The sequence below is a fragment of the Pristis pectinata genome, chromosome 5 (genome assembly GCF_009764475.1).
Source record: "Pristis pectinata isolate sPriPec2 chromosome 5, sPriPec2.1.pri, whole genome shotgun sequence".
NCBI lineage: Eukaryota > Metazoa > Chordata > Chondrichthyes > Rhinopristiformes > Pristidae > Pristis > Pristis pectinata.
The window spans coordinates 14,791,611-14,815,332 of record NC_067409.1 but is presented as its reverse complement, the minus strand read 5'-3'; the positions used below and the strand labels follow the sequence as shown (position 1 = coordinate 14,815,332).

The 23,722-nt window shown below is 40.7% G+C and overlaps 1 protein-coding gene across 2 annotated transcripts in view; it reads left to right on the top strand.

The window, feature by feature from the left end:
• Positions 1-23,722, top strand: part of paxip1 (PAX interacting (with transcription-activation domain) protein 1) — a 96,306-nt gene that overhangs the window by 41,078 nt on the left and 31,506 nt on the right. For both annotated transcript variants that reach the window (XM_052016903.1, XM_052016902.1), the window contains exons 9-11: positions 1,191-1,286; positions 10,551-10,688; positions 16,344-16,465. In XM_052016903.1, coding sequence (XP_051872863.1) covers positions 1,191-1,286; positions 10,551-10,688; positions 16,344-16,465 — 356 coding nt within the window. The remainder of the gene's footprint in view (positions 1-1,190; positions 1,287-10,550; positions 10,689-16,343; positions 16,466-23,722) is intronic.

The window sequence follows — 23,722 nt, the reverse complement described above, 5'->3', positions numbered from 1 at the left end:
TTTCTCTGCCAGGAACTGGCATGGACCAGATGGGCTGAATGGATGCCTTCTGTTTCATAATAAGTGAGTTAAAGGATGATGCTGTAGGTGCCTAATTTATTGAGGACCAATATTTCTGCATCTCAATGCATATCTGGGACCAATAAATTTCAACAACAGATAAAGTTCCTACATGAAAATATTGCCTCCATGTTACAAATGTTGAATAAGTGTGGTAAAGATATACAAAGATACCGTAAATGAATATATTTATTGGGAGAGACTGAATAAGGTAGGGTGATTTTCTCTAGAAAAGAGAATAAGAGCTAATTTGATCAAAGTCTTTATAACTGAAGGGTTTGATAGGATAGAGGAGTCCCAAATTAGAAGACACAAAAATAATATAGTTACTAATGAAATCAGTTGAGAATTTTGGCAAAAATCTTCTGTATCTGGAGTGTGAAACTCAAAATAACACTTAGTTGAGCTGAATAGCCTTAGAAACATTTAAAGAAATGGTGTAAGCAAGTGAGGGAAAATTAACTAGATATATATGCAGATATTAGAGAAAGAAATCCAAGAGTCATAGAGAGATGCAGTATGGATACAGGCCCTTCAGCCCATGAGTTTGTGCTGACCATAAATTACTTATTCACACCAATCCTACATTAATCCCACATTTTCATCAACTCTCCCAGATTCTGCCACTCCCTTGGCACTGCACTGGGGCGCAAAGCCTTTATTATGTGTTCAAATCTCTGGAGTGGGTCTCAAACCTTTGGATATCAGATTGCTACCAACTGAGCGACAGAAGGAATGGTGTTGTAGGTGGAGCCCTCAGTCTCATTTGAAAGATATGGGGAATATAGTTTTAAAGTAAATAATACATTAATGGACATACAAATTTATTCAGAACTCTTTCTCGTCTGTAAGACTGCAGCACACAGCAGGGTGGTTGTTGGTTGAATATTGGTGCAGAACTAATCTGTCTGGATTGCTGTAAATTATATTTGCGCTGTGAGAAGGTGGGCAGTCTAAATGTATTGTGGAAATTGATTATGTTCCTTTTCCTGAGGAGAAGCCATATGGGGCATGCAGATTTAATATGGGCCTCTAAGAGGAAATGAGTAATACAATATTATTATTATTTGTAGACATGTAATATTTTGTATGTACAATTGCTTTAACTGTCTGTATTTTTTTTAATCCAGATTATCCAAGTGCATGGTGGAATTGTAGATCCCACCCTGACTAATAGGTGCACCCACCTATTATGTGAAAGTCAGGTCAGCAATATGTATGCTCAGGTAAGCATGTAAACTTAATTGCCTTTCCTTCCTCTCGTATGTTTTAATGGTCTACCAATCATTTTTGGAATAGATTGTGCATTTTGATCTCTGAAGTTATTTTGAGCATTTGGATTGATAGGAATGTTGATGCTGGTGTTAATGTTGCACTCCTCAATAACAATATGCCTCGTTTAATTTTAAAGTACATTTTAAGCAATAATTTGTGATCTCTCAGGATAAAACTAACTAAAGGAGCATCAATTATTTTATTGTATACAGTAATCAGTTCTTCATTATGCTTAGCTAAAAGATAACCTACTAGTTCAATGCAGAATAGGGTTGAAATGAAGGGCTGAAACACTGAAGTAGGTACCCAGCTGATCCCTACTTTTATCTCCGAGCATGCAGTCTCTGATTTTCCCCTCCACCATCAGATAATTCCGCAAGAGACAGGGCTTTGTCTTGGATCTGCCTGCTTTGACCGCTATCCTTGGATTGTCACAAAGCAGTTTGATGGAACAGGCTCCAAGTGCTGAATGACCAACCCTAGTTCCTTTGTTCCAGTTCAATTTTCAGATTAATTTTCATTTTACGAAGGGTCCTAAATTAAAAATTTCGTGCAAGAATACCTTGTATCCACTGATCATGATGAGTAATGTGTGATTTGTTTTCTGTACGCCGCCATAAAAAGGTTGTATTGGGAATTGACCAGTTAATCTTCTCTGCTGGCAAAGTTTTCAGTGTCTAGAGGAGAAAACATAATTGAATCATGGAATAAAAACAAAATATAAATACAGAAAATGTTAGGTCAGGCAGCTCTTGTGGAAAGAGAAACAATTAATGTTTCAGGTCAGAGATCCTTCAGAACTAGGAAAGTGAAAACTAAGTTATTTACAGTAGCAGAGAAGTTGGTGAGCAATGGGTAGAACAGTTTGAAGCCCTTTATGCTGCTTTGTCTGTGTTGTTTGTTACTACAGTGCTATGGGACGTGACCAGCAGTCCAGGCTGGAGAGGTAGCTCTGCTATAATGTGATAGTTGTGTTCCTGAGAAACCTCGTGTTATAGAATGTCATGTTGTAGCAAACAGGCTGTAATTGTTTTCAAAGCACACATTTAAACAGGTTTTCCTGACCTTGCTATAACTAATGCAGCCCGGTAATGTAAATAGTGTTTCCTAATCCATCAATCGTGTTATGGAAATGTGCGTTATAGCAGAACTACCTGTACTAATAGGAAAAGAAAGACCAAGCCAAAATAACAATAGGAAGAAACAGCCAGTTAATACAGACAGAAAGAAAGTCGTTGGAGAATTTGATTGCAAATCAAGAAGGCTACAACATGCCTAGATGGAAGATGACATGTTTTTCCTCAAGCTTGTTAAACTTTCCTCAAAGCTGGTCCTAGTAACAGTGCAAGAAGCCACAGACAGGTCAGGTTGGGATGGTGAATTGAAGTGGCAGGCTACTACGAAACAATGTCCAGAGCATCGCCTGTGATTTCATGGGAAGGTGGCAGTGATCGGAACCTATACTGTCCTGAATCAAGCTGAATGTTAACCATATCATTAAGGTCCTTTCTGTAATAAAATGCTCAGAACAACACGTGGTGTTCAAACTGTGGCCCCTGTGGTGATTGTTTGTTTTAAATCCATTGTTAGTTTACATTTATGCTAAGAACCTAAACCTTTAGCTAGGTGCATGCTCAATTTCAACAAGAACCATTGAAAAGGAGAGAACAGAGAAGGAAAAAGAGAAGAGGAGAACTCATAAAATAGGTTAGGGTGGGAATAGTGTAAATGGGTGCATGTTGGTAGGTGTGGACTCTGTATACTGAAGGGCCTGTTTCTGTGCTGTATCTCTACACCTCTGAGCCACAGAGGGGTCCATTTCGGTGCTATGTAGAAACTGCTTGGTATTGGTTTATTATTGTCACTTGTACCGAGGTACAGTGAAAAGCTTGTCTTACAAACCAATTGTACAGGTCAATTCATTACACAGTGCAGTTACATTGAGTTAGTACAAAGTGCATTGATGTCGTACAGGTAAAAACAATAACAGTACAGAGTAAAGTGTCACAGCTACAGAGAAAGTGACCTTGCACCTTATTGCACTGCACAACAAGGTAGATCGTGAGGTCAGAGTCCATCTCATTGTATAAGGGAACCGTTCAATAGTCTTATCACAGTGGGGTAGAGGCTGTCCTTAAGTCTGGTGGTATGTGCCCTTAGGCTCCTGTATCTTCTACCTGATGGAAGAGGAGAGAAGAGAGAATGTCCTGGGTGGGTGGGGTCTTCGATTATGCTGGCTGCTACACCAAGACAACGAGAGGTAAAGACCGAGTCCAAGGAGGGGAGGCTGGTGTCCGTGATGCACTGGGCTGTGTCCACAACTCTCTGCAGTTTCTTGCGGTCTTGGGCAGAGCAGTTGCCGTACCAAGCCGTGATGCATCCAGATAGGATGCTTTCTATGGTGCATCGGTAAAAGTTGGTGAGACTCAAAGGGGACAAATTTCTTTAGCCTCCTGAGGAAATAGAGGTGCTGGTGAGCTTTCTTGGCCGTGGTACCTACATAGGTGAGCTCTGCTTATCCCAGCATTCTGTTTCTTTTCATTAAGACTATTCTCTCTGCCTTGTGTCTGGTAGTGGATGAAAGCAATAGTGTGTGAAGAGCCTTTGGTCTAGAAATTGCTGTACACCACTTCATTGGTATTAGGTATGTGGGTCATCCTAGTGGGCATAAAGAGAGAAAGTTTAAAATGAAATGTTCTGACGGTCAGTTCTCCCTGAGTAATTGCATTGAAAATGACATCATCACTTTCAGTCCTGCATTATGATGTATTGAAAGATCTTGAGGCTGTTGCAATTTAACACACAGTTCCTGAAGGGGACATTTCAATATACAGAAGTAGTTGCCAGTCTGTGACTGTCCTGAGAAGGAACTGTTACTTTGCTTTCTATCTTTTTATAGATTCATGCAAGATGGAAACGGGCACTTTAACCACTGTCTCTATGCCAGGTCTCAATTATCATTCTATACTAATTGCATTTTCCAGCACTCAGTCCACAACCTTCTATATGGTCATGTAAATACTAAAATGTTAGGGCACCTGCCTCGGGCAATGCATTCCAGATTGAAACCATTTCTTTGAGTGAGAAAATTCTTTCTCAAATCCCTTGTAAATTTCCTAGCCCTTGTTTAAACCCTGTGCCCTCTGGTCATAGACATCTGATGTCGAGGGGGACAGGGGTAGGTATGTCCCCATCTACCCTGTCTAAACCCTCATAATTTTGAAGACTGTACTCCTCAGCCTTCTCCACTTCAAGGAAAACCCAGCCTATCCTCCGAGCTGAAACACTTGATTCTAGTCAACATTCTGGTAAATCTCTTCTGCAGCTTCTTCAGTACAATCATGTCCTCCCTATAGTGTGCAACCAGAACTGCACACAGCCATAGCATTACTAATGTTTCAGATAGTTGTTCCATAATGTCCTTGTATCTTGTGTTCTGGCTCATGAAGGCAAGAATCCCATTCATCTTAACCAGTTTATCTACCTGTGACCTGTGCTGATGCCTTCAAGGATTGTTGAACTTCTAACTAAAGGCCCCTCCTATATCCTAGCCTTACTAATCCTCCCAAATTACATCACCTCGTAGGATTAAATTCCATCTGCCATTGTTCTTTATCTCATCAACTCGTCAATATCATTCTAAATTTTTTTTTAATTTTAAATTTATTTACAGTGTGGTAACAGGCCCTTCTGGCCCAACGAGTCCACGCCGCCCATTTTAAACCCAAATTAACCTACCCATACGTCTTTGCAATATGGGAGGAAACTGGAGCACCCGGAGGAAACCCACGCAGACACGGGAGAACGTACAAACTCCTTACAGACAGCGACGGGAATCGAACCCCGATCGCTGGCGCTGTAATAGCGTCGTGCTAACCGCTATGCTACCATGCTGCCCCTTCTGTAGTAGAAGACAATCCTCTGCACTATCAACAACACCATTAATCTTCATGACATTCATGCAATTAATGTACATAACAACCAGCAAGGGTCTCAACACTGATCCCTGAGGTACACTAATCACAGGCTTCCAGTTGCAAAGACAACCTTTTATCATCGCCTTCTTGCTTTCTCTCACCATGTCAATTTTGAATCCAGATTGCCTAGGCTTCCATGGGCTCATACCTATGGAGCAGTCTCCTATGTTGGACCTTAGATTACATTAAGTACACTACCTTCATCAACATGCTTTGGTACCTCTTCAAAAAAAAAATCAGTCAAGTTTGTAAAATGGTACCCTCGCAGTTCATGCTGACTTTGACTAGATATTTAGTGTGTAACCACAACAAATTGCACAAATTCCCTTTCATGTTGAAAGCAGAATATTCTATTGCTCTTTAAAGAAAGCAAAAATAACATTGAGCATTCTCCAAACTTGGTTACCAATATAATGTTTTGCATGACAATTGAGGTTTAAGATGTTTAAATGAGGGGTGTAGAGTTTGAGAACAGCATTCTACAGAGTGAGGCTGAGGTGACTGATGCCACCAGTGGGGTAGGAAAGTGAGCTGAAAGTACATGGGCCAAAGGGTGCAAGAGGAGTACAGGACTGGAGTAGGTTCCAAAGAAAAGATGGAGTGAGATTATCCTTTTGAGAGGGATCAGGGCAGACAAGCACTGGTGAGGCATGGATCTCAGCTGCAAGATGAAGAGGTGATGCAAATACACTAAACAAGTGATTGTGTTTTGTTGAACTGTGGTATATACAAGCAAATAGGAAGCTCTGAAAGATGAGAGAAAAGAGATGATTGGTTAAAGTGAACTGTCATAGCCTACTGGAGGTTGGGAATGGTATGGGTGGTAAATGGTGGAAGCCAGCACCAAAAACAAAGTTCCCAATGTTGTACAACACCCATCATTGCAAGTGAAAGGGTTTATCATACTGTGATGTTTCAGCAGAATGAACCAGTCCCTTCTTGTGGACTGATGGGCAAATTGGTCATTCCATATTTAAAACCCTGCAGGGAGTACTTTCCATTGTGGGTGGCAGCTTTCCATATGTTTTATATAGGAACATAAAAGGTGCAGACCATACAGTCTCTTGACGGATATACCATGCAGTAAAATCATGGCTCATTTAATCTTTGTACTCAATTCCTTCTTCCTACTTGATCCCCATAATGCTTGATTCCCCTGTTGGCAATGTTCCTATTGAAGTGGTAGGATCAAAATGATGTTTCAAGAAATCTTTAAATATTAATGACTATTAGCAGACATTGTTTTGACTATGATTGAGCTAATTTGCTGGTTGAGCATTTGGAAATTCTACTATTTATTCATTGGAACATGTTGAACACGTGAGAGCAGTTTCAGTAGAAGAAGTTATGACAAATGAAAAGTTGATTTACATCACGTGTTAGCCTAGCGTTGTTTATAGAAAAGTTAATAGAATCTTCATTCAAAGATGCAATAAAAGAAAATATAGACATTCAAATTACCATTTGGTTGGCATGGATTTCAAAACAAGATCTTGCAAAACCAACCTTAATGAATTCATTAAATTAGTACTCAAAAGTGGGCAAAGTTAATGTGAACTGATTCTTGCAAAGGTCTTTAAGAATCAGAATGATAGAATCATTAGTAAGGTCACATCATGTGCAGTTGGGCCATGTAACAGTGAATGGAGAATGCAACAGAACAGGTTAAAGGAGGGTTCAGTGCTGGCACCCTAGTCCAAATACAGTATCAATTTATAGATTATATCCAAATTGGGGTATTATTAATTCTGAGAGAGGCTGTAACCAAAAGACCTTAAACTTCCTGACAGGATATGTAAATAGCAAAGAAATTTCAACATTGATAAATATGTGTTGAGATGGCCATTTTACAGTTTGGAAAATGTCTAAAATATGATGGAAGCCCAAAAAATCTAGAAATTCAGATGAACATTTCATTAAATTGGGATTAATTTCTAGAATTATAAACCAAAGGAGCTAAGTTATGAAGAGGGGCTTGGTTAGACATGCTAGGTAATCTGTGAAGCTCTTGTCTTTTCGGTCACTTGTGTACAAGGCATTTTTAAAAAAAACTCCAGATGATACAAAACTCAACTGTGATAAACGGTGACAAGGATAGTGGCAAACCTCAAGAGGAGAGAGGCCGGCTGAAATCAAGTGAACCTAGAGAGTGAAATTTAACAGAATTGCAAAGTAACATATTTTGATAGAAAGGTTGAGAAAAGGCAATGTAATATAAAGGGTTCATTAGAATTGAATCAGGAGCAGAGATATGAGTACACAAATCTTTAAGGGTAACAGGCCAAGAGTGTTTTTAAGACATAATAGAGCCACATAGCACAAACACAAGTAGATTATATTGAACCTCCACAAAACACTGGTAGGACCACAAGCAGAGAGCTCTGTCTGGGTTATCACATACCAGGGGCAATTTGAAGGCTCTAGAGAGAGTGCTAAAAAGATTAAGTACAGCAATGCTGGGGGTGAGAGACTGCAATTACATGGATAGACTTGAGAATCTGGGATTGTTCTCCTTCAAGTTGAAATGGTTGAGAGGTGATTTCCTTGCTGTCTTCAAAATCATGTATCTAGATACAGCGAGTGAAAAGAAATCATTCATGTCGACAAGGTTGAGAACCAGAGGGCACAGACTTAATATGACTGGCAGTGGTGACATGAGTAAAATCTTTTTTCCCCTCTGTCGCAAGTAGTTATCATCTGGAATTTATTATCTGAAAGTAAATACAGTTGTTGCCTTCAGAAGGAAGTTTGATAGGTACTTGAGAGAATATTGCCAAGCTGCAGGGTAGGAGCCACGAAATAACACTGACTGGCTATCACTTCATCGAGCCTCCTTGGTGCTGTAACAATTCTGTGATTGACTGAAAAGAGAATGGCGTTCTTCAGGAAAGAGATGACTGAAGGATATCTAGCCGGTTATGAAGTTGTTCAACAGGGATGTAAACACCTCCATTTGTTCTGTAGTCCCCCACTAGGGCTGTAAGTATGATGGTCATGAATAAACCCACTGGGGAATTTGAGGAATTTCTTTGCAAGCAGTGTAGAGGTCTCCACCATCTGTTACAGTTGAGTTGTGTCATTAAGTGTAAGGAAGTACAATAGCATTATGCAAACCCAAAAAAGAACTGCAAATGCTGTAAAAACTGAAATAAAATTAGAAAATGTTGCAAGCGCTCAACTCTTTCTCTGCTGCCTGACCCGCTAAGTGTTTCCAGCATTCTTTGTTATAATAGCATAGTGGTTAAGTTACTGGTCTGGCAGCTAGAGTGCTGGATCATTGATCAGTGACACAAATTCAATCCCACCATTCCAGTTTAGGAATTTAAATGCAGTAAGTAAATCTGGAATTTTAATTTAAGAACAAGCCTGACTGAATAGCAGTTGCAGTAATCAATCTGCTTCATTAATGTTCTTCACTATGAAATCTGCTGTTCTTACCTAGTCTGGCTGTATGGGACAACAGAGCCATCAATGTGTTTAATTTTTTAACAGCCACCTCACTCAGAGGCCATTAAGGGTGAGCAATAAGTGTTCAAATTACCAGTGATAGCCACATGTTGTGAAAGAAATTTTTAAAATATAAACAGGAAGGAATAGGTTATGTTGGTGGAGGCAGTTAAGATGGGGGGAGGGTGGGCTAACGGCATAGACGCTTGCAGGGACCTGTTGTTTCTGTACTGTGATTCTGTGACACACTTAGGATTGCACGTAGGAGGGGTACAAGTGGTGAAAACAAGGTTGAAGACTGGGTCACATCAGCTGCGTTCATCAGATCTCATTATTTGGGGACAGAGGTAACCTTTCTGAGATATAATTAACCTTTGGTGGGTGACAGTCAGTGCTGCAAAGGATGCATTTGATAAAAGATCCGATCTGATGGCTGACTGCAGCTCATTAGTTTTGTGTTGTTGAGGGAATTGGCTACAGCAGCTAAGATGACTCCTTCAGAATTTGAAGCAGCTGATCCCAGTGTATCTACACCACAGAGCATATATTCCCCCATCCCCTTCCCAGTCACCTTTTCCACACAGCCTCTTGGATTCAAGTCCCACTTTTGCAGATCACTGCTTTCGTTATCGTATCCTTGTCCCATCACTGACCTTCACAGTTTCCTTTCCAGGATGTGTGAACCTGTGTATCTGGCTTGGAGGCTGGATATCATCGAATGAGTTTCAGCCAGCCTAACAAAATGCTTGGAATTTGGCATCCCTCTCACTCGTGCCTGAATGCTAGTTAGTAATCCCCAATGCACCATTCGAATGCCTACTTTCTGCAGCAGTGTTAAATGGTGGTGTAAAAGATACATTCTCAAAATAAGTCTTTTATTAGTGAGAAGAAATGATGTACAGTCTGGCGATTCAGTATTTTATGCATATGGAAAGAATAGATCATCCAATAATTTTGATTAAACAGAATAGTAGTTTTATGTGTAAAAGTAATTTCAAGAGGGTATTTTAAATTATGCAGTTGAGGGTAGATTATCAAATTTATAATGGGGTTGAAAGAAGGATGATGCATGGAACACAGCAGTTAATAAGGTGTAGGCAGATGGACTCTGTTGACTGTTTTACTACAAGATGTAGTACACCCTCAACAGGAATCCAGGTTTATGAGGATAATGGTATTGAGGTAGTAGAACAGCTGTGATTTTATTAAATGGTGGAGCAGGCTTAAGGAGCTCAATGGCCTAATCCTATTTCCTTTGTTATAATTTTTTTTCTGACTTGCCTTTTTCTGTCATTTCTTCACCTTCCTCCAGAATAATCCCTTTTCAATTTGCTTAACCTGAATAATTCCTTCATCTGAGAATTATTATGAGATGATTTCAAATGTGACACACTCCACACCACCACCAATGATGAGTTTGCAGGTTTTTAACTGTACTAATGAGTTATCTTGTAGTTTTGGCCAGAGATTCAGTAGCTTTCCCCGGCAGCATTGAGCTTGAGCTGTACATTTCTTTTTAAGATTGATGTAACTTTATGGAGTTCATTCACTGCAGAACTGTTTCAAGTTTAGGCATTGTGGAATGTAAATACTACACTCTGGAATTTAAATGAAACTTTTTGTTTTTTTTTCATTTAAATGTGTTCTACAAGACTTTCTTTTGTTCCATGTTTAAAATTTGATCTTCTAATCCCCTATTGGAAAATTTTCTGGATTTGGTTTTATAATTATCACTATCTATTACCCCCTCTTTTCACACTGACACAGTCTCATTTTTCTTACTGTTGGCAGGCCTTGCGAGAGGGAAAGCGATGTGTCACTGCTCATTGGCTAAACACTGTCTTGAAGAAGAAGAAAATGGTTCCACCCCACAGAGGACTGCATTTTCCTGTAGCTTTTCCGCCAGGTGGAAAACCCTGCTCTCAACACGTGAGTGACCAGCCACAGGAATTTCAGATTGGCTTAATCTTTAACTTTTCTAAAACTTCTGGGTGGTAGTCACCAAACAAAATTACCAACAAGCAGAAAAGTTCACAGTAATGCAGAAGACGGATATTTGCAGCATATTTTGTTTGAAGACTATCCTATTATGTACATGTAGGTGAATTATTTATATAACATTTTTAAAAAGTACAAGGTAGAACCAAAAGACAAAAGTGAAAATTTGGACCAATAGTTTTCTGGGATCTGAATGTCTCTGGCAAGGCCAGTATTTATTGCTTATCCCTTTTTTCCCCCTTGAAAAGATGGTGATGACAACAACTTGACAGTTTTACTTAAAAACAACCTAACCCTAAGTATCAGCAATTTGGGATCTTGTGATATCTGAGCTGATCCAAAGAACTCCTTTAGGCCAACTTCTACATTTCCTGCAAAAATACCTGAAAAATATTCAACCCAAAACTGGCTTCAAGAACGAGCATTGGGCCCTTTTACAGGGATGACAGACTATAAGATATAGGAGCAGAATTAGGCTATTTGGCCCATTCAGTCTTCTCTGCCATTCAATCATGGCTGTTTTTTCTTCCAACCCCATTCTCCCACCGCCCCATAACCCTTGACCCTCTTACCAATCAAGAACCCATCAATCTCTGCCTTAAATACACCCAATGACTTGGCCTCCACAGCCACCTGTGGCAACGAATTCCATAGATTCACCACCCTCTGGCTGAAGAAATTCCTCCTCATTTCATTTTTAAAGGGCTGCCCCTTTAAAACTGAGATGAGGAGGAATTTCAGTCTTAAAGGGACGTCCCTTTATTCTGAGGCTTTGCCCTAGAATCCTAGACTCTCCTACTAATGGAAACATCTTCTCCACGTTCACTCTATCCAGGGCCTTCAGTATCTGGTAGGTTTCAATGAGATGCACCTCCCCCTCCCCCCCCCCACGCCCATCCTTCTGAACCATCGAGCACAGGCCCAGAGACATCAAACGCTCCTCATACGTGAAGCCTTTCATTCCTGCAATCATTCTTGTGAACCTGCTCTGGACCCTCTCCAGGGCCAGCACATCCTTCCTTAGATATGACACCCAAAATTGCTCTCAATATTCCCAGTGTGGTCTGACCAATACCTTGTAAAGCCTCAGCAGTGGGCTTTATATTCTAGTCCCCTCTCGCTCTTATATTCCAGTAGTCTCAAAATGAATGCCACCATTGCATTTGCTGCCTTTACTACCAACTCAACCTGAGTTAACCATAAGACAATCCTGACCTAGGACTCCCAAGTCCCATTGCATCTCCAATTTCTGAATTTTCTCCAGATTTACACCTTTATTCTTCCAACCAAAGTGCATAAACCCACACTTCCTTGTGCTGTATTCCATCTGCCTCTTCTTTGTCCACTCTCCCAACCTATCCAAGTCCTTCTGCAGTCTTCCTGCCTCCGCGACACTATCTGTTCCTCCACCTATCTTGGTATAGTCTGCAGACTTGGCTACAATGTCATCAGTTCGTTCATTTGGATCATTAATGTACAAAGTGAAAAGTTGTCCCAAAACTGATCCCTGCGGAACTCCACTAGTCACCGGCAGCCATCCTGAGAAAGCTCCTTTATCCCCACTCTCTGACCTGCCAGTCAGCCAATCTTCTGTCCATGGTCTTGCCTTGCCTCTTCTAATCTTGCCTCTAATACCATGGGCACTTATCTTGTTTTGCAGCCTTCTGTGCAGCACCTTGTCAAAGGCCTTCTGAAAATTCAAGTAAATAACATCCACGGTCTCTGTCAGCCCCTCCTTGACACTGGAGCTTATCTAAGCTATTCACATGTATAACCAATTTTTGTAATGTTCCCATAATGTTGCTGCAGTTGTGCTGAAAAATCTAGTCTGTGCATTGAATCGTGAATGGAAGTAAAATGTGTTTTATTAGCTTCTGTTTCTTATTTTCTTCTTAACTGGTTTTGATAAATTTTTTTTAGAAACATCATCATCTGCAGATCTCTTGGTGATGACACACAAAAAATGACTAAACTGTCATATTCCAGCAAGCTATGGGATTCTTTTCTCAATGAATCTTTAAAACAAACTGTAGATTGAACAAAATGAAACACAAGTCATTCAAAGACACAAACGAAATGTACTTGATGCTAACCCAAGGATGTGTAGCTGTCAGTATTTAATTATCCGCTTTGTTGCTTAGTGACCCACACCTGCACAGAAATTTATTGAAAAAGACAACTGGAATTCACAAAGAGCAAAGAATATTCTGTTAATCAAAATTGGAATGAGTAAACGACACCATTTTGTTTCAGATCAGAAAAGTAGCTGAGAACCATCTAGTCCTGCTTTGATGTGTCTGCACTGTACAACCACTGTCTTTAACTGCGCTTGGACTTTAAGGTGTCTCTCAATCATGAAGACCATCAATTTGAAGCTACTTGGGTTTCTTTTTATTGGTTACTGCCCTAGGTGCTAGCCTTGAGGGGAATGTCTAATAACAGTTTATCATTTTGAATGTTATCACAGATCTTGCCAGTATTGCTGTATACCTCCTGAGAAACTTTTGAGATAGTTTTGGGGAAATAAAGCCCTCTGTACCCTCCTCACTCTTTCCTGCCAGTATAATTCTTGTAGAAATGGCTAGTAGAGCCACTGCCTCACAGCGCCAGAGACCCATGTTCAATCCTGACCTTGGGTGCTGTCTGTGTGGGGTTTGCACAGTCTTCCTGTGACCATGTGGGTTTCCTCCAGGTGTGCAATTTTGTTCTCCGCTCCAAAGATGTGCGGGTGGTAGGTTGATAGGCCACTGTAAATTACCCCTGGTGTGTAGGTGAATGAGAGAATCTGGAGCGGGGTGTGTGAAGAGGTTGTTGACAATGTGGCAACAATAATTTTTCTTTATGGAAGAGCCTAATGTGGAATTAGTGTAAATGGGTGATGGGGAGTCTGCGAGCTACATTTGGATGGGTTATCCTTGGAAATGTGATTGTCCAGGGCAGTTAATGGTGAGGTTCAGTTTGGCATCATTGTAACTATGCTCCATCATAAGAAGTTAGCCACTTGTGATTGTGAGCAAGAAGTTACATGCTACTCATTCTTTTCTATGCCTGTCAAGAATACTGATGGGTTGGTTGTTTCTGAAGAGATCCTTTGAAATAATTTCTTATACATTGTGAAAATCTTTCAGACAAATCAGAAAGTGGTGTTGTTCTTCGGTCTCATAAAGCAATCTGTGCACCTAATGCAAGTATTTCAGCCACTTGAGTCTAATGGGAAGGCAGCATGAGAAACGGAGTAAAAGATGAGGTCTATTTGTTTCTAGGACTGTTCAAGTGAGCCTTTGTATTTTGCATTAGTACCACACAATTTTCGTCTTTCACTTGAAACAACTTTGTTTTGCTGATGTTAAAGTGTTTGTAAAGCAAAAACTGAATTGAAATAAACTGAAGTGAATGCAAATAAGGACTAAGCAGCAAACTTAACACCTGTGCCAACCCGAGGGTGCTTCAATGTTGGTGAATTTGTTAATAAAGATTTTTATTTAAAGTGGTTAATAAAGTTTTTTTCTCCCCTTCCCCATCGATTTATGAGATTTATTAGTTCTGCCATTGATTCCTGAACCTAGATCATATCTGTCTTCTTTGCTAATTGCTTGGATTAGATTGTTTTAGTGACCTAGCCAGTTGGAACATCTATTATTCAGATACTGTGATGACAATTTAATGTACTTTAAATGACTACCATTAATGATAGAATAGGAGCATAATGGTGACTATAGCAAGCATTTTAATTTAATTTTAATCTAGAGTTCTTGTTTTCAACAGTGCAGTTGGGATAAATTGAATCTACTGAAGTAGGGGCTGTTAATTCAAAGGCGATGTTTAAAGTAAACATCAGTTACACTTCACGTCTTGTTTTTGTGACCTCACAAATAATGTCTTGGAGATTAATGGCATTCTTCTGAGTCTGTTGTTATTGCTTGGGTTTTGATAAAAGGTGACCTTCGAACACAGCCTCCCTTGAGAAGCTGCAATAACTAGAATGGTCAAATGCAACCGTTGTATTTTATGAATCAATTTAATGAAGTGAACTATTCTTAAGAGAAGCATCTCAAATGGCAGGCTCTCGTTGTGATAGCTCAATATTTCAAACAAAAAATGTGAATTGCACACCTGATTTGTTTCTAGAATTCAGGAAGATGGCATCTGACTATGGATCATGCCAGTTTACAAGATAGTGACTTGCAATTCATTTCACTTCTGTATGGAGTTGATGTTGTGGATTGTGCACTTATGACAAAGGTTTTTGATTAAGCGTCCAGACCTGAAACTGAATTCTCTGCTCCTTTCACAATTGCCACCAGCATACTTTACATTTTTTTAGATTGCATTTTGTTTGTCTCTAAAATGTCCTTTTGATTTTAGGCCCCTTGTTTTACACTGCTGCTCTTAATGTTAATAGAATATTTAATGCACAGCACCATTGTCGGAGATGGTACAGTACCTCTGGCATGACTGGAGAGTGTCAGTAATGCCATTAACTGATTAACATTCCCGTTGGGGCAGAGGGCTGATCTCTGAACCTACCCATGCCAGCCACCATACAGTTATTTTAGTACTTAAATTTCCCATCACACAAACCTTTCAGCCCTGTTCTCTCACCTGCCAGGTTTCACAGCCAATATTTTTATAGTTGTGACCATGGTGATATGAACCTTCATTTTCCTGGTGTGGATGTGGTGAAATATACCAAGTGTTTTAAAAGCAGGAAACAGCACATAGCTGCAACCTCTGTTGCAGTGCCATTGCTAAAATCTACGTGAGATGTAAAATTACTAACTGGCTTCCATTCCTTTCTGGTTTTTAATGACTGGAAAGAATTTCCAATTTTGAAAAGTTCCAACTGTTTGACTCCGGTCTTAATCTTGGACCTTAGCCCATGAACTTTTCTTGCTACTCCAGGGGAACAGATATAAAGGGAAGGACAAAAGATACAAGGAGAGATGAGGTAAATCTTTATGCAGGGAATAGTGATGATCTTGAATTCTCTGCTTTAAGAAAGGAAATGAATAGACAATTGAGGAAAATTACAAGGCTAGATAGAGAGAATGGGGGAAGGTGATTGAGTGAATTGCTATATAGCAGATGGCATGGACTCTGAAACAAATGATGGCCTCGTTGTTCTAAGATTCTTGTTCTTCAGGGCTGAAGGAGATGTGATCAAAGTTGCACATTTGTGTTGTGGTCCAATTATTTCTGTTGTCTAAATAATGATTTGTAAAATAACTTTTGATTTTTGTTACAACTGTTACAATTTATGAATGACTAAATCTAGCATAAATGAGCCATGGAAAGAAATTGTGAACTAGCAAATGATGTGATGCACATGACTCTAAACTAGAATTAGCAATGTGTGGGGTAGGCAGAGAAGGTGATTCTCCACTTAATTCCCATCTCTATGTTGTGCTCAAATAATCAGGGAGAGATTGTCTCAGTTAATCAAGAGAATCCAGAGCCATAAATGTACTGGATGTAAAACTGTTGGCTTGTTGATTACTAGTCTCATTTTTATCCAGTGCCTAGGATGAAGCCTGATTTATTAGAATTCGGTAAAATATACTAAATTTGTTTTCTCTAACTCTACAGATGATATCTGTCACTGGATTTATGCACAGTGACCGGGATGATTTGAAATTGATGGGCTATTTAGCAGGAGCCAAGTACACGGGCTATCTCTGCCGAAGCAATACTGTCCTCATCTGCAAAGAGTAAGTTCTTGACTCCCAATTTAAAATTGCAGCAATTAAAATAAAGTTAGTCACTTCTTAAGAAAAATTGGTGCTTGTAGATGAATAATCATGGATTATTGCCAAGCATGTACATCATTTCATTGACATGTGTTTAGACTTGTGCTCCAGTCACCAAATGGAGGTGAGCAATTATATCTGCATTATGTAGTCTATTTACTGAGGGTATAGAGGTCACATGGACTGAATGTTGCATTTGCTTTTCCTGAAGGGTCTAATCCATCATATGAGTGGAAATAATTTGCAGAGGTAAACACATTGCTAATGTTTCTGCTGAAGTGGAATGATTGATAGTTAGAGGTGCCGTAATTGTGGGTCATCGTCTTTTCAAAGACTGTGTCGTGATTCTCTGGTGTTCAGAGGCTGCGAAGTTTTTGGAGTGAGTAATAAGACCATAAGACATAGGAGCAGAATTGGGCCATTCAGCCCTTTGAGTCTGCTCTGCCATTCAATCGTGGCTGATTTATTTTTCCTTCTCAACCCCATTCTCCTGCCTTCTCCCCATAACCTTCGACGCCCTTACTAATCAAGAACCTATCAACCACAGCTTTAAGTATACCCAATGATTTGGCCTCCACAGCCGTCTGTGGAAATGAATTCCACAGATTCACCACCCTCTGGCTAAAGAAATTCCTCATCATTTCTGTTCTAAAGGGACGTCCTTCTATTCTGAGGCTGTGCCCTCTGGTCCTAGATTCCTACTACTGGAAACATCCTCTCCATGTCCACTCTATCCAGGCCTTTCAATATTTGGTAGGTTTTAATGAGATTCCCCCCGCCCCCCCACCAATCCTAAACTCCAGTGAGTAGTACAGGCCCAGAATCATCAGACGCTCCTCATACGTTAGCCCTTTCATTCCCTGGATCATTGTTGTAAACCTCCTCTGGACCATCTCGAATGCCAGTACGTCTTTCCTCCTACATGGGGCCCAAAATTGCTCACAATAGCATTACACTATTACAGCGCCAGCGACCTGGGTTCAATTCTGGCCACTGTCGGTAAGGAGTTTGTACGCTCCTCCTGTGTCTGCATGGGTTTCCTCCGGGTGCACAGATTTCCTCCCACATTTCAAAGATGTATGGGTTAGGAGCTATGGGCATGCTATGTTGGCACCGGAAGTGTGGCGACACTTGTGGGCTGCCCCCAAAACATTCTATGCAAAAGATGCATTTCACTGTGTGTTTCAATGTACATGTGACTAATAAAGAAATCTTATCTTAAATGTGGTCTGACCCAACGCCTTATAAAGCCTCAGCATTACATTGTTGCTTTTATATTCTAGTCCTCTTGAAATTAGTGCTGAATTTCAAGAGGACTCGAAATTGCCTCCTTACTTTGCATTTGCCTTCCTTACTGCCGACTCAACCTGCAAGTTAACCTTTCAGGAATTCCGTACAAGGACTCCCAACTCCCTTAGCATTTCTGAATTCACTCCCCATTTAGAAAATAGTCTACACTTTTATTCCTTCTACCAAAGTGCATGACTGTACACTTTGGTATGCTCTATTCCATCTGCCACTTCTTTGCCCATTCTCCCAACCTGTCCAAGTCCTTCTGCAGACTCCCTGCTTCCTCAACACTACCCACCCCCCACCTATCGTTGTATCATTTGCAAACTTGGCCACAAAGCCTTCAATGCCATCATCTAGATCATTAACATATAACGTGAAAAGCAGCGGACCCAACACCGACCCCTGTGGAACACCACCAGTCACTGGCAGCCAACCAGAAAAGGCTCCGTTTATTCCCACTGTTTGCCTTCTGTCAGTCAGCCAATCTTCTATCCACGTTAGTACCTTTCCTGTAATACCATGGGCTCCTATCTTGTTTAGCAGCCTCATGTGTGGCACCTTGTCAAAGGCCTTCTGAAAATCCAAGTAAACAACATCCACTGATTCTCCTTTATCTATCTTGCCTGTTACTTCCTCAAAGAATTCCAACAAATTTGTCAGGCAAGATCTCCCCTTAAGGAAACCATGCTGACTTTGGCCTATTTTTATCATGAGCTTCCAAGTACCCCAAACCCTCATCCTTGACAATGAACTCTTAACATCTTAACAACCACTGAAGTCAGGCTAACTGGTCTATAATTTCCTGTCTTTTGCCTCTCTCCCTTCTTAAAGAGTGGAGTGACATTTGCAATTTTCCAGTCCTCCGGAACCATTCCTGATTCTTGAAAGATCACCACTAATGCCTCCACAATCTTTTCAGCTACCTTTTTCAGAACCCTGGGGTGTAGACTATCTGGTCCAGGTGGCTTATTTACCTTCCGACCTTTCAGTTTCCCAAGCACCTTCTCCTTAGTAATAGCGACTACACTCACTTCTGCCCCTGACTCTCTCGAATTTCTGGCACGTTGCTGGTGTCTTCCACAGTGAAGACTGACACAAAATACTTCTTCAGTTCATCCACCATTGCTTTGTTCCCCATTACGACATATCCAGCGTCATTTTCCAGTGGTCCAATGTCCACTCTTGCCTCTTTTTCACTCTCTATATATCTGAAAACTTTCGGTATCCTCTTTCATATTATTGGCTCGCTTACCTTCATAGGGCATGCTGCGTTGGCGCCGGAAGTGTGGCGACACTTGCGGGCTGCCCCCAAAGCACTCTAAGCAAAGGATGCATTTCACAGTGTGTTTCAATGTACATGTGACTAACAAAGATATCTTATTTCATCTTTTCTCCCCTTATTGCTTTCTTTAGTTGCCTTCTGTTGGTTCTTAAAAGCTTCCCAATCCTCTAGTTTCCCACTAATTTTTGCAATATTGTATGCCTTCCCTTTTGCTTTTATGCTGGCTTTAACTTCTCTTGTCAGCCACGGTTGCCTCATCCTCCCTTTAGAATGCTGCTGCTTCTTTGGGATGAACTGATCCTGCACCTTCCGAATTACTCCCTGAAACTCCTGCCATTGCTGCTCTACCATCATCCCTGCTAGGTTCCCCTTCCAATCAACTTTGGCGAGCTCCCCTCTCGTGCCTCTGTACTACCAATTACTGTATTACTCAACTGTAATACTGATACATAGGATTTCAGCTTCTCTCTCTCAAACTGCTGGGTGAATTCTATCATATTATGATCACTGCCTCCTAAGGGTTCCTTTACCTTAAGCTCCTAATCAAATCTGGCTCATTGCACAACACCAAATCCAGAATTGCCTTTGCCCTAATGGGCTCGACCACAAGCTGCTCTAAAGAGCCATCTCGTAGGCGTTCTACAAATTCCTTCTCGTGGAATCCAGTACCAATTTGATTTTTCCCAATATACCTGCATATTGAAATCCCCTGTGAACATCATAACATTGCCCTTTTTACATGCCTTTTCTATCTCCTGTTGTAATTTGTACTCCACATCCTGGCTACTATTCGGAGGCCTGTATATAATTCCCATCAGGATCTTTTTAACCTTGCAGTTTCTAAACTCTACCCACAAGGATTCTACATCTTTTGATCCTATGTCACTTCTAAGGATTTGATTTCATTTTTTACGAACACAGCCACCCCCCTCTGCCCAGCTGCCTGTCTTTTCGATAGGATGTATATCCTGGGATGTTTGGCTCCCAGCTGTGATCTTCTTTCAACTATGACCCTGATGCCCACAACGTCATGTCTGCCAATTTCTAACTGCACTTTGAGCTCATCTGCTTTTTCATATGCTGCGTACATTCAAGTATAACACCTTCAGTCCTGTATTCACCACCCTTCTTCTCAAATTTGTCTTCATGTTGCCTGAAGTTCATTTATTATCTCCTTCTAAACTTTGTCTTATTCTTTATTCTGGAGACTTCAGTAACCTTTCCTGCACTCTCCTTCCCTTTTACTTATCCATACTATTCCAATCTGTTGAACCCACCCCCCTACTGTTTAGTTTAAAGCCCTATCTACAGTCCTAGTTATACGATTCGCCAGGACCCTGGTCCCAGCATGGTTCAGGTGGAGCCCGTCCCATTGGAACAGCTCCCTCCTTCCCCAATACTGGTGCCAATGTCCCACAAATTCAAACCCACTTCTCCCACACACCAGTCTTTGAACCACACATTTAACTCTCTGATCTTATTTATCCTGTGCTAATTTGCACGTGGCTCAGGTAGCAATCCAGAGATTATTACCTTTTTGGTTCTGCTTTTTAATTTAGTCCCTAGTTGTTCAAATTCCCTCAGCAGAACCTCTTTCATTGAGGATATGGAATCACTGGAGAGCACTTCAAACTTGTGGAGTTAGTGGAGCAGAGTACTAAAACAGAAAATGCTGGGAACACTCAACTGGTCAGGCAGCATCCATGGAAAGAGGAATGGGGTTAATATTTCTGTTTGGACTGAGTGTTTCTGTTTTAATGTCAGATTTCCAGCATCTGTGTTTTTGTTTAAATTTTTTAGTTAATAGAGCAGAGCATATTTTGCCACTAGAATATAAAGATCAAAAAGTAAATGGTGTCAACTGGTCTATTTTCTAAGTATAACTGAAGTCCTGTGTTCTGGTACTTTACAGTTTACTGAGGACCTCGATGATTGCTTTTCCTTTCACAGATGCTGAATGACCTGCTGAATTCCTCCAGCACATTGTTGCTCCAAGTTCCAGTATCTGCAGTCTCTTGTGTCTCTCAAAAGTAGTCATGTTTGAAAGGTTGTTCTGGATTTGTAGAGTGACAAGGCAAAGGAGGAAACCATTAGCACATTATACCTGTGCTGGCTCTTGGAAAGTTAGCCCCACTCCTTGCTCTTTACCCAACAGTTTTGTAAAAAATTTCCACTTCAAATATTTGCCTATTGAATGTATTCCAACCACCCTTTTCTGACTCTGCATTCTAGATCATAAAAGCTTTGTGTTTAAAATAGAAGAGTTGTATTGTTTTTTTTTCGTTGGTTACCTGGTTACTGACCCTCAGAGCTGTTTCTCTTTACTTACTCCCTTGAAACTGTTTATCAGTTTGAACACTCCTATTAAATTTGCTCTGATCAAAGTAGAAAGAACGGTGCCAACTGGTCCATTTTCTCAGCGTATCTGAAGTCCTGCATGCTGGTACTTTACAGTTTACTTAGGGCCTTGATGATTGATTGCTTTGTTTTGCTTCAGGTCCATTATGTATACTTAGAGAAGCAGGCCTTTGTGGCATAGCTCATTATTTTTGGTTGCTGTTTTTATTGGTGGTAAGTGCTAACTAAATTTTGAGTACTAATTTGGATCCACAGTGGGGCTGTTTTCTTGATGGGCCTCATATTGTTGCCAGACTCATAATTCGTCAATTATAACAGTATTCTGCAATATTTTCTTAGTGTATGGAATTTTGAATAGATACAATAAAATAAAACACAAATTTTGGAATTATATATTTAGAAACATAGAAAACCTACAGCACAATTCAGGCCCTTCAGCCCACAAAGTTGTGCTAAACATGTCCATAGCTTAGAAATTACTAGGCTTCCCATAGCTCTCTATTTTTCTAAGCTCCATGTACCTATCTAAAAGTCTCTTAAAAGACCCTATTGTAATTGCCTCCACCACCGTTGCCGGCAGCCCATTCCACGTACTCACCACTCTCTGAGTAAAAAAAAAACTTACCCCTGACATCTCTTCTGGATCTATTCCCCAGCACCTTAAACCTGTATCCTCTTGTGGCAACCATTTCAGCCCTGCGAAAAAGCCTCTGACTATCCACACAATCAATGCCTCTTATCATCTTATACACCTCTATCAGGTCCCCCCTTATCCTCTGTTGCTCCAAGGAGAAAAGGCCAAGTTCACTCAACCTGTTTTCATAAGGCATGCTCCCCAATCCAGGCAACATCCTTGTAAATCTCTTTGCACCCTTTCTATGGATTCCACATCCTTCCTGTGTGTGAGGTGACCAGAACTGAGCACAATACTCCCTTTTTTTTCTAGCTCTTTTCACAGCAATTGATGCTACAGCCCACTCCCCCCCCCCCCCCCCATTTTGTCTCCTTTATCAATCCTGTGATTTATTTCTCTGTGCATAGAAAGTCTTGCTAATGATCACCCTGATCAACTTGCATCGTAGCTTTCAAACTTCCTCACAGAGACTCTCAGGTGTCAAAATAAACCGCATTGGGGGTATTAGAATTGGTGACCCAAAGTTTGATCAAAGAAGCATCTTGGAAGGGAAAGGAAGAGGTGGGGAGGTTTAAGATGGAATTCCAGAGTTTGAGGACCAAAGAGCTGTAATTGTTGTTGCCCATCATGTGGCAAAAATAATAAGGGCAGAGGGCAGAATTGGAAGATCAGAGAGAGTTTAGAGCTGGTGGAAAGTAGTGATAGTTGGAGGGTTTTGAATACAAAAATAAGAGTTATCCATTTTTCATGTTGCTGGATCAGAAGTCTCTGAACACTGGGATGATGGTAAATTGGTTTATTGTTGTCATGCAGTGAAAGACTTTGTTTTGCATGCCATCCGTACAGATAATTCATCAGTACATCGAGGTAGTACAGGTGAAAAGCTTTAACAGAATGCAGAATATAGTGTTACAGTTACAGAGAGTGCAATGCAGACAATAAAGTGCAAGGGCGCGACGAGGTAGATTGTGAGGTCAAGAGTCCATCTTATCATACAATAGTCTTATAACAGCAGGATAGAAGCTGTCCTTGAATCTGATGGTATGCATTTTCAGGATTTTGTATCTTCTGCTGATGGGAATGGGGAGAAGAGAGAATGTCTGGGGTGAGAAAGGTCTTTGCTGTGTCCACAACTGGTCTCGGGCAAAGCGGTTGCCATACCAAGCTGTGATACATCCTTATAGGTTGCTTTCTATGGTGCATCTATGTAAATTGGTGAGGGTCAGGGAGAACATGCTGAATTTCCTTAGCCTCTTGAAGTAGAGGTGTTGATGCACTTTCTTGGCCATGGGTGTCTATATGGTTAAAGCAAGACAGGGTATTAATGATGTTTACTCCTAGGAACTTGAAGCTCTCAAGCATCTCGACCTCAGCACCATTGATGTAAATAGGAGAATGTGCACTGGCCCACTTCCTGAAGTCAATGACCAGCTCTTTTGTTTTGCTGACGTTGAGGGAAAAGTTGTTGTCATGACACCATGCCACGAGGCTTTCTATCTCCTTCCTGTACTCTGACTCATCATAATTTGAGATTTCGGCTCACTATGGTGGTGTCATCTGCAAATTTAGATGGAGTTAGAGCAAAATCTGGCCACACAGTCGTGAGTGTATAGGGAGTAAAGCAGGGGGCTGAGGACGTGGCCTTGTGGGG